The sequence below is a fragment of the Delphinapterus leucas genome, chromosome 15, assembly GCF_059928025.1.
Source record: "Delphinapterus leucas isolate spDelLeu-1000000601 "Yukka" chromosome 15, BTC_Dleu_Yukka2, whole genome shotgun sequence".
In the NCBI taxonomy this organism is placed as follows: Eukaryota; Metazoa; Chordata; class Mammalia; order Artiodactyla; family Monodontidae; genus Delphinapterus; species Delphinapterus leucas.
The window spans coordinates 70927888-70943747 of record NC_143143.1 but is presented as its reverse complement, the minus strand read 5'-3'; the positions used below and the strand labels follow the sequence as shown (position 1 = coordinate 70943747).

Genomic DNA, 15860 nt, shown 5'->3' with positions numbered 1-15860 from the left:
TCTCCATCTATTTGTACATCTTTAATTTCTTTCATCAATGTCTTATAAGTTTCTGCATACAGGTCTTTTGTCTCCTTAGGTAGGTTTATTCCTAGTTATTTTATTCTTTTTGTTGCAGTGGTAAATGGGAGTGTTTTCTTAATTTCACTTTCAGATTTTTCATCATTAGTGTATAGGAATGCAAGAGATTTCTGTGCATTAATTTTGTATCCTGCTACTCTTACCAGATTCATTGATTAGCTCTAGTAGTTTTCTGGTAACATCTTTAGGATTCTCTATGTATAGTATCATGTCATCTGCAAACAGTGATAACTTTACTTCTTCTTTTCCAATTTGAATTCCTTTTATTTCTTTTTCTTCTCTGATTGCTGTGGCTAAAACCTCCAAAAGTATGTGCAATAATAGTGGTGAGAGTGGGCAACCTTGTCTTGTTCCTGATCTTAGTGGAAATGGTTTCAGTTTTTCACCATTGAGGACAATGTTGGCTGTGGGTTTGTCCAATATGGCCTTTATTATGTTGAGGAAAGTTCCCTCTATGCCTACTTTCTAGACGATTTTTATCATAAATGGGTGTTGAATTTTGTCGAAAGCTTTCTTTGCATCTATTGAGATGATCATATGGTTTTTCTCCTTCAATTTGTTAATATGGTGTATCATGTTGATTGATTTGTGTATATTGAAGAAGCCTTGCATTCCTGAGATAAACCCCACTTGATCATAGTGTATGATCCTTTTAATGTGCTGTTAGACTGTTTGCTAGTATTTTGTTGAGGATTTTTGCATCTATGTTCATCAGTGATATTGGCCTGTAGTTTTCTTTCTTTGTGACATCTTTGTCTGGTTTTTGTATCAGAGTGATGGTGGCCTCGTAGAATGAGTTTGGGAGTGTTCCTCCCTCTGCTATATTTTGGAAGAGTTTAAGAAGGATAGGTGTAAGCTCTTCTCTAAATGTTTGATAGAATTCACCTGTGAAGCCATCTGGTCCTGAGCTTTTGTTTGTTGGAAGATTTTTAATCACAGTTTCAACTTCAGTGCTTGTGATTGCTCTGTTCATATTTTCTATTTCTTCCTAGCTTTGTCTCAGAAGGTTGTGCATTTCTAAGAATTTGTCCATTTCTTCAGGGTTGTCCATTTTATTGGCATAGAGTTGCTTGTAGTAATATCTCATGATCCTTTGTAGTTCTGCAGTGTCAGTTGTTACTTCTTTTTCATTTCTATTTCTATTGATTTGAGTCTTCCCCCTTTTTTTCTTGATAAGTCTGGCTAATGGCTTATCAATTTTGTTTATCTTCTCAAAGAACCAGCTTTTAGTTTATTGATCTTTGCTATCGTTTCCTTCATTTCTTTTTCATTTATTTCTGATCTGACCTTTATGATTTCTTTCCTTCTGCTAACTTTGGTGTTTCTTTGTCCTTCTTTCTCTAATTGCTTTAGGTGTAAGGTTAGGTTCTTTATTTGAGATGTTTCCTGTTTCTTAAGGTAGGATTGTATTGCTATAAACTTCCCTCTTAGAACTGCTTTTGCTGCGTCCCATAGGTTTTGGGTCGTCGTGTTTTCATTGTCATTTGTTTCTAGGTATTTTTTGATTTCCTCTTTGATTTCTTCAGTGATCTCTTGGTTAAGTAGTGTGTTGTTTAGCCTCCATGTGTTTGTATTTCTTACAGGTTTTTTCCTGTAATTGATATCTAGTCTCATAGCATTGTGGTCGGAAACGATACTTGATACAATTTCAATTTTTTAAAATTTACCAAGGCTTTATTTGTGACCCAAGGTATGATCTGCCCTGGAAAATGTCCCATGAGCACTTGAGAAGGATGTGTATTTTGTTGTTTTTGGATGGAATGTCCTATAAATATCAATGAAGTCCATCTTGTTTAATGTATCATTTAAAGCTTGTGTCTCCTTATTTATTTTCATTTTGGATGATCTGTCCATTGGTGAAAGTGGGGTGTTTAAGTCCCCTACTATGATTGTGTTACTGTCGATTTCCCCTTTTATGGCTGTTAGTATTTGCCTTATGTATTGAGGTGCTTCTGTGTTGGGTGCATAAATATTTACAATTGTTATATCTTCTTCTTGGATTGATCCCTTGATCCTTATGTAGTGTCCTTCTTTGTCTCTTGTAATACTCTTTGTTTTAAAGTCTATTTTGTCTGATATGAGAATTGCTACTCCAGCTTTGTTTTGATTTCCATTTGCATGGAATATCTTTTTCCATCCCCTCACTTTCAGTCTGTATGTGTCCCTAGGTCTGAAGTGGGTCTCTTGTAGACAGCATATATATGGGTCTTCTTTTTGTATCCATTCAGCCAATTGGTGTCTTTTGGTTGGAGCATTTAATCCATTTACATTTAAGGTAATTATCGATATGTATGTTCCTATTACCATTTTCTTAATTGTTTTGGGTTTATTATTGTAGGTGTTTTCCTTCTCTTGTGTTTCCTGCCTAGAGAAGTTCCTTTAGCATTTGTTGTAAAGCTGGTTTGGTGGTGCTGAATTCTCTTAGCTTTTGCTTGTCTGTAAAGGTTTTAATTTCTCCATTGAGTCTAAATGAGATCCTTGCTGGGTAGAGTAATCTTGGTTGTAGGTTTTTCTCCTTCATCACTTTAAATATATCCTGCCACTCCCTTCTGGCTGAAAGATCAGCTGTTAACCTTATGGGGATTCCGTTAAGTGTTATTTGTTGTTTTTCCCTTGCTGCTTTTAATATGTTTTCTTTGTACTTAATTGTTGACAGTTTGATTAATATGTGTCGTGGTATTTCTCCTTGGATTTATCCTGTATGGGACTCCCTGTGCTTCCTGGACTTGATTAACTATTTCCTTTCCTGTATTAGGGAAGTTTTCAACTATAATCTCTTCAAATATTTTCTCAGTCCCTTTCTTTTTCTCTTCTTCTTCTGGGACCCCTATAATTTGAATGTTGGTGCATTTAATGTTGTCCCAGAGGTCTCTTAGACTGTCCTCAGTCCTTTTCATTCTCTTTTCTTTATTCTGCTCTGCAGTAGTTATTTCCACTATTTTATCTTCCAGGTCACTTATCCGTTCTTCTGCCTCAGTTATTCTGCTATTGATCCCATCTAGAGCATTTTTAATTTCATTTATTTTGTTGTTCATCACTGTTTGCTCTTTAGTTCTTCTAGGTCCTTGTTATACGTTTCTTGTATTTTCTGTATTCTATTTCCAAGATTTTGGATCATCTTTACTATCATTACTCGAATTCTTTTTTAGGTAGACTGCCTATTTCCTCTTCATTTGTTTGGTCTGGTGGGTTTTTATCTTGCTCCTTCATCTGCTGTGTTTTTTTCTGTCTTCTCATTTTGATTAACTTAACTGTGTTTGGGGTCTCCTTTTCGCAGCCTGCACGTTCGTTGTTCCTGTTGTTTTTGGTGTCTGTCCCCAGTGGCTAAGTTTGGTTCAGTGGGTTGTGTAGGCTTCTTGGTGGAGTGGACTAGTGCCTGTGTTCTGGTGGATGAGGCTGGATCTTGTCTTTCTGGTGGGAAGGTCCACATCTGGTGGTGTTTTTTGGATGTCTGTGGACTTATTATGATTTTAGGCAGCCTCTCTGCTAATGGGTGGGGTTGTGTTCCTGTCTTGCTAGTTGTTTGGCATAGGGTGTCCAGCACTGTAGGTTGCTGGTCGTTGAGTGAAGCTGGGTGTTGGTGTTGAGATGGAGATCTCTGGGAGATTTTCGCCGTTTGATATTACGTGGAGCTGGGAGGTCTCTTGTGGACCAGTGTCCTGAACTTGGCTTTCCCACCTCAGTGGCACAGCCCTGATGCCTGGCTGGAGCACCAAGAGCCTGTCCTCCACACGGCTCAGAATAAAAGGAAGGAAAAAAAGAAAGAAAGAAGATAAAATTAAATTAAATTAAAATAAAGTAAAATAAAATAATTATTAAAATAAAAAATAATAATTAAGAAAAAAATTTTAAGTAATAAAAAAAAAAACGGACAGACAGAACCCTAGGACAAATGGTAAAAGCAAAGCTATATAGACAAAATCACACACAGGAGCATACACATACACACTCACAAAAAACAGAAAAAGGGAAATAAATTTATATATCGTTGCTCCCAAAGTCCACCTCCTCAATTTGGGATGATTCCTTGTCTATGCAGGTATTCCACAGATGCAGGTACATGAAGTTGATTGTGGAGCTTTAATCCGCTGCCCCTGAGGCAGCTGGGAGGGATTTCCCTTTCTCTTCTTTGTTCGCACAGCTGCCGGGGCTCAGCTTTGGATTTGGCCCCGCCTCTGCGCCCAGGTCGCCGGAGGGCATCTGTTCTTCGCTCAGACAGGACGGGGTTAAAGGAACAGCTGATTCCGGTGCTCTGGCTCACTCAGGCCGGGTTGGGGGGGGAGGGAGGGGCATGGAGTGCGGGGCAGGCCTGCGGCGGCAGAGGCCGGCATGATGTTGCACCAGCCTGAGGCGCGCCGTGCTTCTCCCGGGGAAGTTGTCCCTGGATCCCGTGACCCTGGCAGTGGCGGGTGGCACAGGCTCCCCGGAAGAGGGGTGTGGATAGTGACCTGTGCTTGCACACGGGCTTCTTGGTGGCGGCAGCAGCAGCCTTAGCGTCTCATGCCCGTCTCTGGGCTCCGCGCTTTTAGCCGCGGCTCGCGCCCGTCTGTGGAGCTCCTTTAAGCAGCGCTCTTAATCCCCTCTCCTCGCGCACCAGGAAACAAAGAGGTAAGAAAAAGTCTCTTGCCTCTTCGGCAGCTCCAGACTTTACCCCGGACTCCCTCCCGGCTAGCCGTGGCGAACTAACCCCTTCAGGCTGTGTTGATGCCGCCAACCCCAGTCCTCTCCCTGCGCTCCGACCGAAGCCCGAGCCTCAGCTCGCAGCCCCGCCCGCCCCGGCGGGTGAGCAGACAAGCCTCTCGGGCTGGTGAGTGCCGGTCGGCCCTGATCCTCTGGGCGGGAATCTGTCCGCTTTGCCCTCCGCAGCCCTGTGGCTGTGCTCTCCTCCGCGGATCCGAAGCTTTCCCCCTCCGCCACCCGCAGTCTCCGCCCGCGAAGGGGCTTCCTAGTGTGTGGAAACCGTTCCTCCTTCACAGCTCCCTCCCACTGGTGCAGGTCCCGTCCCTATTCTTTTGTCTCTGTGTATTCTTTTTTCTTTTTCCCTACCCAGGTACGTGGGGGGTTTCTTGCCTTTTGGGAGGTCTGAGGTCTTCTGCCAGCGTTCAGTAGGTGTTCTGTAGGAGTTGTTCCACGTGTAGATGTATTTCTGGTGTATCTGTGGGGAGTAAGGTGATCTCCGCGTCTTACTCTTCCGCCATCTTGAAGGTCCTCATCCACTCTTCGTTCTTTCTCTGGATGACTTCATCAGCCCCCATGCTTCAGATACCATCTATGTGCATATGACTCACAATTTTACTTCCAGCTTAGGCCGCCTTTAAGAGCTTCAGACTTGCATTTTTAACTGCCTACTTTTCTAGAGTATCTTACAAGCTCAAATTGCCCCAAACACACATATTTTCCTTCTAACTCTATTCCTTTTTAATTGTTTCTTGAACTTTTAAGCATCACCGTTATCCGCCTTGTTACGGTCATCCTCAAGAATTCAGTTCTCTTTCCCTTATGCCCTGTATCCCGTCCATCAACCAGTTTTATTTATATCTATTTCAGGTAATTATCTCTTTTATTGCATCTTTCCATCTTCACGGCCATCACCTGAGTTCAATCAACTATTATGTCCCATCTGGATGACTATAATAGTTTCAAAATGCATCTCTCCAATCCACTTTGGTTTCTCAAAGAAACTGGAACAGTCCGTTGGAAATACAAATCTGACCATATCGTACCTCTATGAACAGCACTTAAATGACTCCCTGTGTTCCTTGGGGTATAAAACAAAAGCTCACACTGTGGCCTATAATGTCCTGCATGGACTGGCCCCTGCTGCCCTCGCCAGCTGCTCTCACCATGCTCTCCCTGCCTTCTCGCCCTCATTACGCCACAGTTCTTTCATATCTTGAATGCACCAGGCTCCTTGCCTCCATCAGACGGCTTTAGCCAGTGCTGTTTCCCATGCCACCACTGTGTGCTTTTCTCGTGGTGCTCTATTTGCCTAGTTATAACCTGTCCTCCCTTGGAGCCCACCCCATGGGCCACTTCCTCCCAGAAGTGATTCATTTCCCAATAATGTGTCATGTGCCTCTCTACTGACAGAGTTGAAAGCTTCCTCTTATTGATTCTTTATTAATTCTGTTTCCTCAACCCCACTCACAACTCATTGTAGGCTCTTTGAGGGCGGGGACTGTGCCTGTTTTGCTCACCGTTGCATTACTAAATGCCCAGCATACAGTGGGTACTTGTGGTTATTCGTTGAAGGAATGCAGTGTGAATCTCATTAGAACAAGCTAATAACAGCGTTCCCAGGGTAATAGGATCCTCTCCATGGCTTTGCCTTTGTGCCCCAGTCTCTAGAATAGGATCTCCTAGCAGGCATTAAGTAAAGTTTAGGCATTAGTACATCAGTGAGTGAATGCTCCAGAGCCAGCACTTCCTCCAAAGCCAAGTAAAAAGACTCTGACACTATTGAGGAAATGATGGTCTGAGGTGCTCAGCCTCCTTTATGCTTAGTCATGTTCTGTGTCTGGGGGACTAGACATATCTCAGAAATCTTGTCTCCAAACGTGAAAATGGGGGCTACTCGGGACTTGCCTGCATTCTGGAATGTGAGACCCGCCTTCCTGTGAGGTTGGCCAACTCCGCCAGGAATTCTTTGGCTGTAAATAGGCAGAGCCTGCTCAGACCATCCTGCGATTTGATGAGCTGGGTTTGTCTCTAGCTGGTGAGGGGACCTGAATAAAATCCCTTATTTGTAAGTCCTTCCAGGAGAAGGATCTCTGACCCTGTTGATAGCATAGCTGGGCACACAGAACATGGATGCTTAGTAGCAAATTAATGAGTGCTTGAATGAATAAATGAAGCAAACAACTGTGGTCCACTAGCCTTTCTGCCGTTCAACCATCATCTGTAAACCAACAATGGGGAGGAGGGAGGCCTGTGCTAGACACTGGCTTTAGAGAGTCGACTAGGACGCGCTCTCTGCTCTTGAAGACTTGCCGTTCCCACTAGGGAGACTTGACTAAGTGAACCCAGTTTTTCTAAGTTACAAGAGAGTCTGGGGAAAGTGCTGTGGTAAAGGAAACACTTGACGCTCTTAATCAGGAAGAGGGGATGTGCCGGAGGACTGGTCTGAAACATCCCTGAGTTTGGAGAATCAAAATCATAGCTTATGGGCATTAGCATCCCTTCAACTCAGCTGGGTCCTGTGAACACATGGCTGAAGAAAAGGAGAAACTCAGTCTGGTTTCATGAGAACAAATGTGTGTGGGCAGAGATGTCATCCCTTCAGCTAAACATTGAACCACCACAAACGTTAAGGGAACACCAGTCATGAGCCAGATCCTGTGCTAACATGAGGAAACAAAGATAAAGGACGCTTCCTCTTGCCCCCGAGGAGCTTGCAGACCACTGGCGGAGACAGATGGGGAAACAAATCACTAATAACATCAGCACATTGAGATCTGTTCCAAGTGGTACAGAGTGTTATCAGAATTTGGAGAAGAGAGAGAGGAATGCTCCTGGGGCAACCAGGGAAGGTGGTGTCACTGGTCATGGATGAGCTGATTCTGATGTGGTAGAAAAGTAGGGATGGGTCAGGGAAAGGATGCTTTGGATTTAAGCTGCCTCACATAAACATGGGATCATTGGGAAGAATTCACGGAGGTGCTGGTCCAGGACCACACTCTAGAAGGTTCACACAGGTTCCTGGGATGAGAAGTTGCCTCTGTCCCTGGTGCACTGCATGAAGAGGCCGGGCTTAGGCATTCTTTGGCTCCTTACTTTTGCTATGGCATTAGCCAAGTGGTTGTCTGGGAGGAGAAAGGATTCAGGGACTAGAGGACATGAAAGTTGAATTCAAGGCTTCTGACTTTTGAGACCTAGACTTACAGAAAACCTGTGTAATCCTGGCCCTGAACTTTATCAGCCATGTGACTTTTAGCAAGCTCCCTTTGTTTTCTCATCTATAAAATGGGAAAATCAATATATACTTTAGGGAATATTTGCAAGGATTGGCCAAGCCGGATCCACAAAACGGCCCAGCACAGGGCAGAGGGTATAGTAAGTGCCCAGTTCTCAGTCTTCCTTGATGTGGAATCGAGTCAGTGTGTTAGTAGCTGGCAGAGCACGTAGCATCAGCATGAAATCCAAAAATGGAGTTAGCAGATATAAGCATTTTCTGAACCCAAGGCAATTCCCTTTAATGCCCACCATTTGTTTCCTATAAGGCACAAAAGTTAAAAGTTATGTTTTTATCTTTAAAAATCCAGTGCTTTAAATTGTGTTACCCTTACACAAAGCTGTTGTTTTCGCCATTTACCTGAAAGAATTAATTAGGATTTGGAATCATTCCATGAACCTAAGATTCACACCGTAGTTCCATTGTCTGATCCTAGGGACAAACCAGTATGAGGGATAAAATTGTCTGCTTAATCTCATGGGAGGATAAGGGTTACCCTTATCCAGCATAGTGGTTGTGTAACCTTGGGCAACTCAGTTTCTCTGCATCTCAATTTCTTACTCTACAAAAAAGGCTACATCTCAAGGAATTCATCCTCGAAAGGGTTAAATGGGTCAATGTGTATAATGTCCTCAGCACAGTGCCTGGCCTATAGTTAGTACTCAGTGAATGGAACCTGTTGTTATTATGATTGCGTCTAGTCACGTATGTGAGGCTCTTCAATTATCTTTCTTCTTCCCCTTTCCCTCCAAGGTGCCTCCACTCAGAATTCCAACACCGTGGAGCCGGAGAAGCAGGTGGACAATACTGTGAAGATGGCCGGCGTGGTCGCCGGCCTCCTCATGTTCATCATCATTCTCCTGGGCGTGATGCTCACCATCAAGAGACGGTGAGTTTTGGTTGCTGCCCTGCAGACCCTGCCAACCCCAGGGGGCCCCAACACTGCCATATGGCCAAGTGCGTTCTCTGCTGATCGCTTATGAGCAGGGACCCTCTGATATAACTGTTGAGGTCCTGAAATTTGGGGCCAGTGGTGGCTCATTGTGTTGGTGTCTGAAGGGCATGTGTATCTGCTTGGCGAGCAGCCCCAAGACGGCAAGTTTCTTGAGGGGCAGGGGTTCCTTGGAGTACCATGGGATTCCACGTGTGATGCTTCTCAGAGATAGCTGCTCTGTTGTGATTGGTCACGTCATCAAGATTCCAGGGGAGCGCCGGGAACGCGGGTGAGCCCACAACTACAGATGCAGGAAAGCAGTGCTTCCTTCCTTTCACCTTCATTCATCCTTGACTTTTGTTTGGTCAAGCAGCAGCATCCCAAGGGATAGATGCATCAAAGGGATAGAGCCACCTCTGATGGTGTGACAGCCCTGAGGGAAGGCTCCTTCTTACTCCACATCCCATAGAACCTTCCCAGCTGGATTGTTGCTGCTTGTCACCTCTCAGCGGGATGTCCTCCCTGCACCTCTGGTCATCGCACACAGTTATCTCCTGTTGCGTGCATTGCTCATGAAAGCCAGGGTACAGGTTCTTTCCTGATCCCCCAAATTCATTACATCGACATCTTCTGTTTATCAGACATACAGGAGGCTTGAAGACGACACAGAGGAGTTGCAGAGAGGGAGAGGAAATAGTCATTAGGGAAAGTTGAAGAATATCAGCTCTCGCTGTCCCTGGGGTACATGCTTATTCCTCCAAACAGGGGGTCCTCCTACCTACTGTACCTTAGCCACCATGTCCCGGTGCCTACTGCCCATCTCAGTTTCAGCCAGGTTTCCAGCCTTGGTCTCCACCCTCCCACTCCCCAGACTGCCAAAGCAAACAAAACACTTATCTACATTATAATGAACTGGGCTGCAGCCTGCCCTGCCCCCAATTTAAAGAGACGGTTTAGTCCATTCTTCAACAAACTACTAACTCCTCAGCCTGAAGCTCTGGGTGTGGTTACTCACAGAGTTCAGGACAAGCCCAGTAATGAGGACCCGCACCTGCTTTCATCCCTGAGACAAAAACAGCTTTTGTGAAACTTGTTCCCACCAGAACAAAGGGACAGAACGCCCCAAAGACAAATTCCAGTTTCTACTCTAAGGAGTCCCATGAATATAAATGCATGAAGTAAACAAATGAAGACAGTGTCCTTATTTCCAGCCATCAGTTTCGCTCTACAAGTAGTCGGCCTTCTTGTAGCCGTTCTGGCACCAGAATGTCTCTGTGTGTCTCATGGTTCTGTTCAGAATCAGCCAGGACCCCGTTTGACCAGGACATCTTATTGGTAGGACCTGTTCTTTCTTGACATCTGTGTTCTGTAGGATCATTCCTTTACTCAGGCTCCCAGCAGAATGACTGAAGAGCTTCGGTTCTCATCCAGCTACTGATTTTCTGGTTGGAGCGGCTAGGGAGGAGGGAAGGTCCATGATAATATTGGGGGTCAAGAGCCCTCAGAGTCATCATCGTCATCCATAAAGCGAAGCCACGTTTTATGTCTGTGACAAGCTAGCTGCTGTTGGATGAGGCCAAACATGAGGTTTGATTTCTCTGGGGGTGAGTGAGCACATTGCACATGTAAGATCATTGACACGTTCTGGAGTCGCAGACGCTTTAGAGACAGAGGTGAGTTTGGGCCAGTCTCCCTGAAAAAAGTAACCAATTTAAGAGAATTGCATTCCTCTTCGATAGACCCTGAATGTCCTCATTCTTCGCCACTGATTTGTAAGTCAGATACGCTCTTCCAATTTTGCTCTTTCTAAAGCCTGACTTAACCCACGTCACCATTGTCTGCGAGCTTGTGAAGAAATTTCACTTCCCTCTCAACAGCTATTTCTGAAATGTGTGACTTTCTGGGAGGGAGGAAAGGGCTTTCTGTTTTCAGGCTGGCAGCATGGATAAAGTGAACCCTTTGTGTGGTTTTATCCTCTTCTGAGTATCTTCATCTATCAAAACCATCCGTCACACCCGACCAACAGACATCAGGTGATCACCATTTCTTTCCAAGAGGCAAAACTCAGATGTAGTGGCAGTGGGCAGGGGGTAGGGGATGCTGATCAGCGTTTGCATATACAGTATCTTTGGGAGAAAATAAGACATTTTTCTGGCCTAGTTGATGGTAATATTTTACAAATAGGTATAGGGGAAGGAAAGGGAAGGAGCAGAGAGGAGGGGAGGGGAGAGGAGAGAGGAGTAGGGGATGGATCAGAGGGAGAAAAAGAGAAATTAAATATCAGCCTGCGCTCTCTCCATTACCCCACAGTGTCTTCTGATGTCTAGAGGGGCCCCCACCAAAGGACAGTGAAGAGCTTAACGGGCTCCTTTCCCTCTCCTGATCCCAACCCCATATATAAATATGGGGAAGACTTCACTGGTCAATTGAGTCTGTCACTAACTTACTTACTGCTCACCAGAATGATGTCCACAGTCACCTAAAAGGAATAGATACGAAAGGAAAAGAAACCCCCAAATAATAGGCGAATCATCACAACTCAGGATCCTAGTGTCAGCATCTCTTCAGTGTCCCTTTGTGACCTAGAGTTAGTTCCTGCATCTAGCAGCTCTCAGAAGTCGAATGCCTGCCACACTCCCTGCACTGGCTTGCGCTGGGTCTTCTCCCTAACCTCCACAGACATGGCCATGGCGGCTCCCTGTTTCCTCTGCTCCCAGTGGATTCAGCTGTCTCAAAGTCTTCCCCAGAGCTGCAGGCACGTTTCCAGTATGCCCCTAGTTTCTCCATACAGGCCTTGAAGCGTCCCTGTCACTCTCCAAAGAGAGTCTTTCTCTTACTGTTAGGTGGTGTGTGTGTGTGTGTGTGTGTGTGTGTGCGTGTGTGTGTGTGTGTGTGTGTGTGTGTGTGCGCGCGTGCTGTACTGAACTAGAAAGCTGGCCCAGAAAGGGCTAAAGATACAGAGGACCAAGGGAAGGGCTTAGTGAAAGAAGCTAAATCAGTTTACATTCAGAAAGGAATATAAGAGAACGGAAGAGAGAGAGAGAGAAAAAAATATCAGCGTAGCCTAAGGAAAGTGTCGTTGTTGGTGTTTGGCTGTTTTATAATGGATGATGGGGATCTTGAAAAATGCAAGGTTGCAGAAGGGGATATGAGATGCTGGTGAGCAATTCAAACAGAATTCCCTTACTCTTTGAAAAAGATGCAAATTAAACTTTAGACTTCTTTTAATAGTACCTTTGGCTGTTTGGACCGGGCTTCTTTGAATGCGGGACCATACAGAATCAGGGCTACATGGAGATATGGAGGATTGCATGAGCATTATAAGAAGGGAATCTGGAGCCCCTTCCGACAGAGTTAACAGCCAGTGTGGTTATAGCCAAGCTCATTGCAAAATAGTCATTCTTATGCTGTCACTGGATAATGGCTTCATCTTTTTCTCCTGGCTCTGTTGATCACATCTAGACCTCAGAACATTCTAAAATGGGTTCCTGCATGCCATTATGTAATGGAACGTACCTCCTTTTCATGAACACCCTGTTGAATCCTGAAAATAGAGAAAAGCTCTCATCACTGCAGTCGCGTTCATCTTCTTCCCTGACCTCCTCCCTTTAGAATTATCGAACATCCTCTCCCAAAGGAATGGGCAGCCAAGGCATTGTAAGGCCAACTCTCTGGTCCCTTGGCTTAATACCCTAGGGCCCTGGGTGCCTTCAATGCAAATTAAGCTGGAAAGCTCAAGCCTTAGTGCCTTCACTAGTGTATCTTGATGTTTGAAGGTGTTTCTTGGCCGCTCACATATGGGAAGTTTGACATTTTAATGTTTGTTTGTGGGATATGGACATATGTGCATGTGCCTACAAGCTTCCTGTCATCCAGTTTTTTCCCTGGGACACGCTTCCTGAAATCTGAGCATGGCCCTCCAAGGCTTAAGGCGTAGCTATGCACTTTTGAATGGGGAAACACTGGAGCCAGCTTAAGCAGAATTCTTTGGTAACAGTATATCTCTACCCCAAGACTCGTCTGTATCCTGCATTAACCTCACCATCCCTTCTTACTTTTCAAATGTAAACTAGGCAACTTTTAGGGAGACAGTTTCAAAGTCCTTCGCTGCACATAGTTCCATCCACCCCCATCTCCTCTTCTCCTCTCCCTGCCCAGCTCTTCCTGGTACAGCCTGGACTCCCAGCCAACCACGCTCTGCCCGTCCAAACAGTAACTCTTCCAAGAATATATTTGGAGTGTCTTGAGTTTGAGAGTCTACTTTGAGAGAAATGTGCATCTCTTGGTATACCTTGCTTCTCTGTGATTTGTGTCTGCACTCCAGTAGCTCCCAGTCTAATGGGTGTAGACATTCTTGTTAGCTGTGTACTGGGAAGCAGAAAACCTGGATCCAGGTCTCTCCAGCCCCATTTATCTGCTGCTAACCTTGGAGAAGCAACTTAACAAGGCTCAGCCTTTGCTTTCTCAGCTGTGAGATGCAGCCAGTCTCATGTAGCTGTTCTGAGGATCAAATGAACGAATGGCTGGGACAGGCTTTACTTCCTGTACCTGCTTACGTACAGGTAATACATATATTGCATAATATCAACAGGGACATTCATCTCACACATGACCATCAAGTGTCCCAAGCCAGCTCCAAACCCATCACTAGTATGTTAAAAGGCAGTGCTGCAATCAGTACACACACTCTGACCTAATTTGTTCATTTTCCATTTGAACTGCTGCCGTACTCGGATTTTAATCCTACAAATAATCATAGAGGGTAGGACTGTTGATACTCCTGTTTTTTGAGAAGAGGAAACTGAGGTTCAAAAAAGGTTTTTATGAGTTATCCAAGGTCTTGGGCAGAGTTGAAATGCAAACCCAGGGTCTGTGACTCCAGACCCCTTGCTGTTAACTTCTATCAGTCCATGGAGACCAGTAGAAAATAAGTGAATCCTGGAATAGGACACAAGTGACCCAGGTTCAGGTATCATTTTCTACGGTTCTCTGCCTTGGTACGTGCTGTTTCCCTGAATCAAATGTCCAGACATTTCTCTTCACCTGCAAGTCTCCTACTACCCTCTAACTCTCAGCCCCAAGTTCTTCCAAGTAGGATTCCTCCAAGTATTACCTCTTCCTTGAAGTCTTCCCACAAGCCCTCCATCCTAGGAAGATTCAATGATCCTCCCCCGCATGCAGCCGTTGTGCCACATGCATAGACCTTCAGCTGTGTATTTATCACACAACATGGTGGTTGTAGTTTTGCTGGACTGAAAACAAATGGCCTGGGAGGGTAGGTCCTCTGCTCTGGCCCCTTCTTGCCAGAGCTCTACTGCCCTGTATCATCTGCTCCTGGACATCTACCCTCAAAGTTTTTACGGCCAAAGACAAAATCATCACCTATCCACCGACGTATTTCCAGTCATGTGTCCCCATCTTAGTGAGAGGTACTACATCTCATTCCATCAGCCAAACTACTGGGATTCCATCACCCCAGTACTTTTGAGCTTGAATCTTTACATTCTCTTGGTTGCATCCTCTCCCCTCCCCGTCTCCACTGCCTCTTCCCTGGTGCAAGCCTCTATAGCTTTGTTCTATGAGTCTCTTCGCCAGCCTCCCTGACTCTGGCCCCACCTCTCCAACCCATCTTCCACACTGTAGCCAAAGTGATGTTTGAAAGATGAAACTTGTACTCCCAAACCTGCATTCTAAAATCCTTCAATGGCTTTTCCTTCCCTATAACAGCGGTTCGTAGGGTGGAAATAAGGCAAGAAGCACATACTTAAGTCACCTGGAGAGCCTTGTCAAGCTACGCTGTCCCCTTGCTCACAGTGATTCTGGCAGATTTCCTGAAGTCTCACCCCACACTTATACCTTTGCTTGTGAAGTTTCCTCCTCTTTCAATGCCTGTGTTCCTCATTTCCATGTGACCTACCCATGTTTAAGGTCTAATTTAAAAGACACCTTCTCCAATAATCCCTTCTGACCTTCAGTGTAGACTCAATCTCTTCACCGTCTTGATCCCCTCCTTGAGGATCCATGTTATGTTCTGTCTTAGGTTTGTTATTTGTATTCACATCTTATCTTCTCCACTGGACCATCAGCTGTCTGTTCTGATTCATCCTCATCGCACATGTGCCTTGCAGATACTTGGGATTCCCTAAAAATGTGTTGAATCCCAGTAGAACTAGAACAGATGGGGCCCAGGATTGCACTGCATCTCTTGGGCAAGAAAGCTTCACTCAGAACGCAGATCCAGATGTCAATGTTAAGCATCAGGGGTGAACCCAGCCCTGAGGGGTGCGGAGGAGGGTCAGGCCGGAAGGGCAGTATGTGAAAGATGTCCCATGGTCTGAGACTCAGAGAACACACTATCTCTCCAGGAAAAAAAATAATGAGGCAGTAGGAAAAGCTAACTCCTGGGTAAGCTGAAGAGGCAGGGCAACTATTAGATTGTGCTACGGGTCACAAAACTGACACATGTAGAACTTAAAGAAATTGCCCCAAATCACGTAGCTAGTAAGTGGAAGAGCTGGGTCTGAAACCTGGCCAATCTGATAACAGAGTCTACACTCTTAACACCATCTCACCTGGATGAAATGTGAAACAGGATTTGCTGATATGCTGAATTGTGTGACATAATTTTGAATGGTTCGTTGAGGTAGGAAAGCAGCCCCAAATACATGTATTGATATTATCTTGGTTTGTCCACCCCATTGTAAACTGCTCCTTACTCCACACCCTGGAAAGTGAATCCTCCTTCTGTTTGCACTCACTAGGGGAGCCACTCAGGCTAGAACCTTGGCAGTCGCCTTCAAAATGCTCACATTTAATCACCTATTGCTTTTGTGTTCTAGCCACCTTTCACATCACCTCTTCTCCTTCCTCATAGCCATTGCAGGATCGGCCCCT

The 15860-nt window shown here is 45.0% G+C and overlaps 1 protein-coding gene across 1 annotated transcript in view; it reads left to right on the top strand.

The window, feature by feature from the left end:
* The window catches only part of LOC111184164 (protein tyrosine phosphatase receptor type T), a 185837-nt gene that overhangs the window by 39363 nt on the left and 130614 nt on the right, over window positions 1–15860 (top strand). The window contains exon 2 of the mRNA XM_089895437.1: window positions 8786–8921. Coding sequence (XP_089751563.1) covers window positions 8786–8921 — 136 coding nt within the window. The remainder of the gene's footprint in view (window positions 1–8785; window positions 8922–15860) is intronic.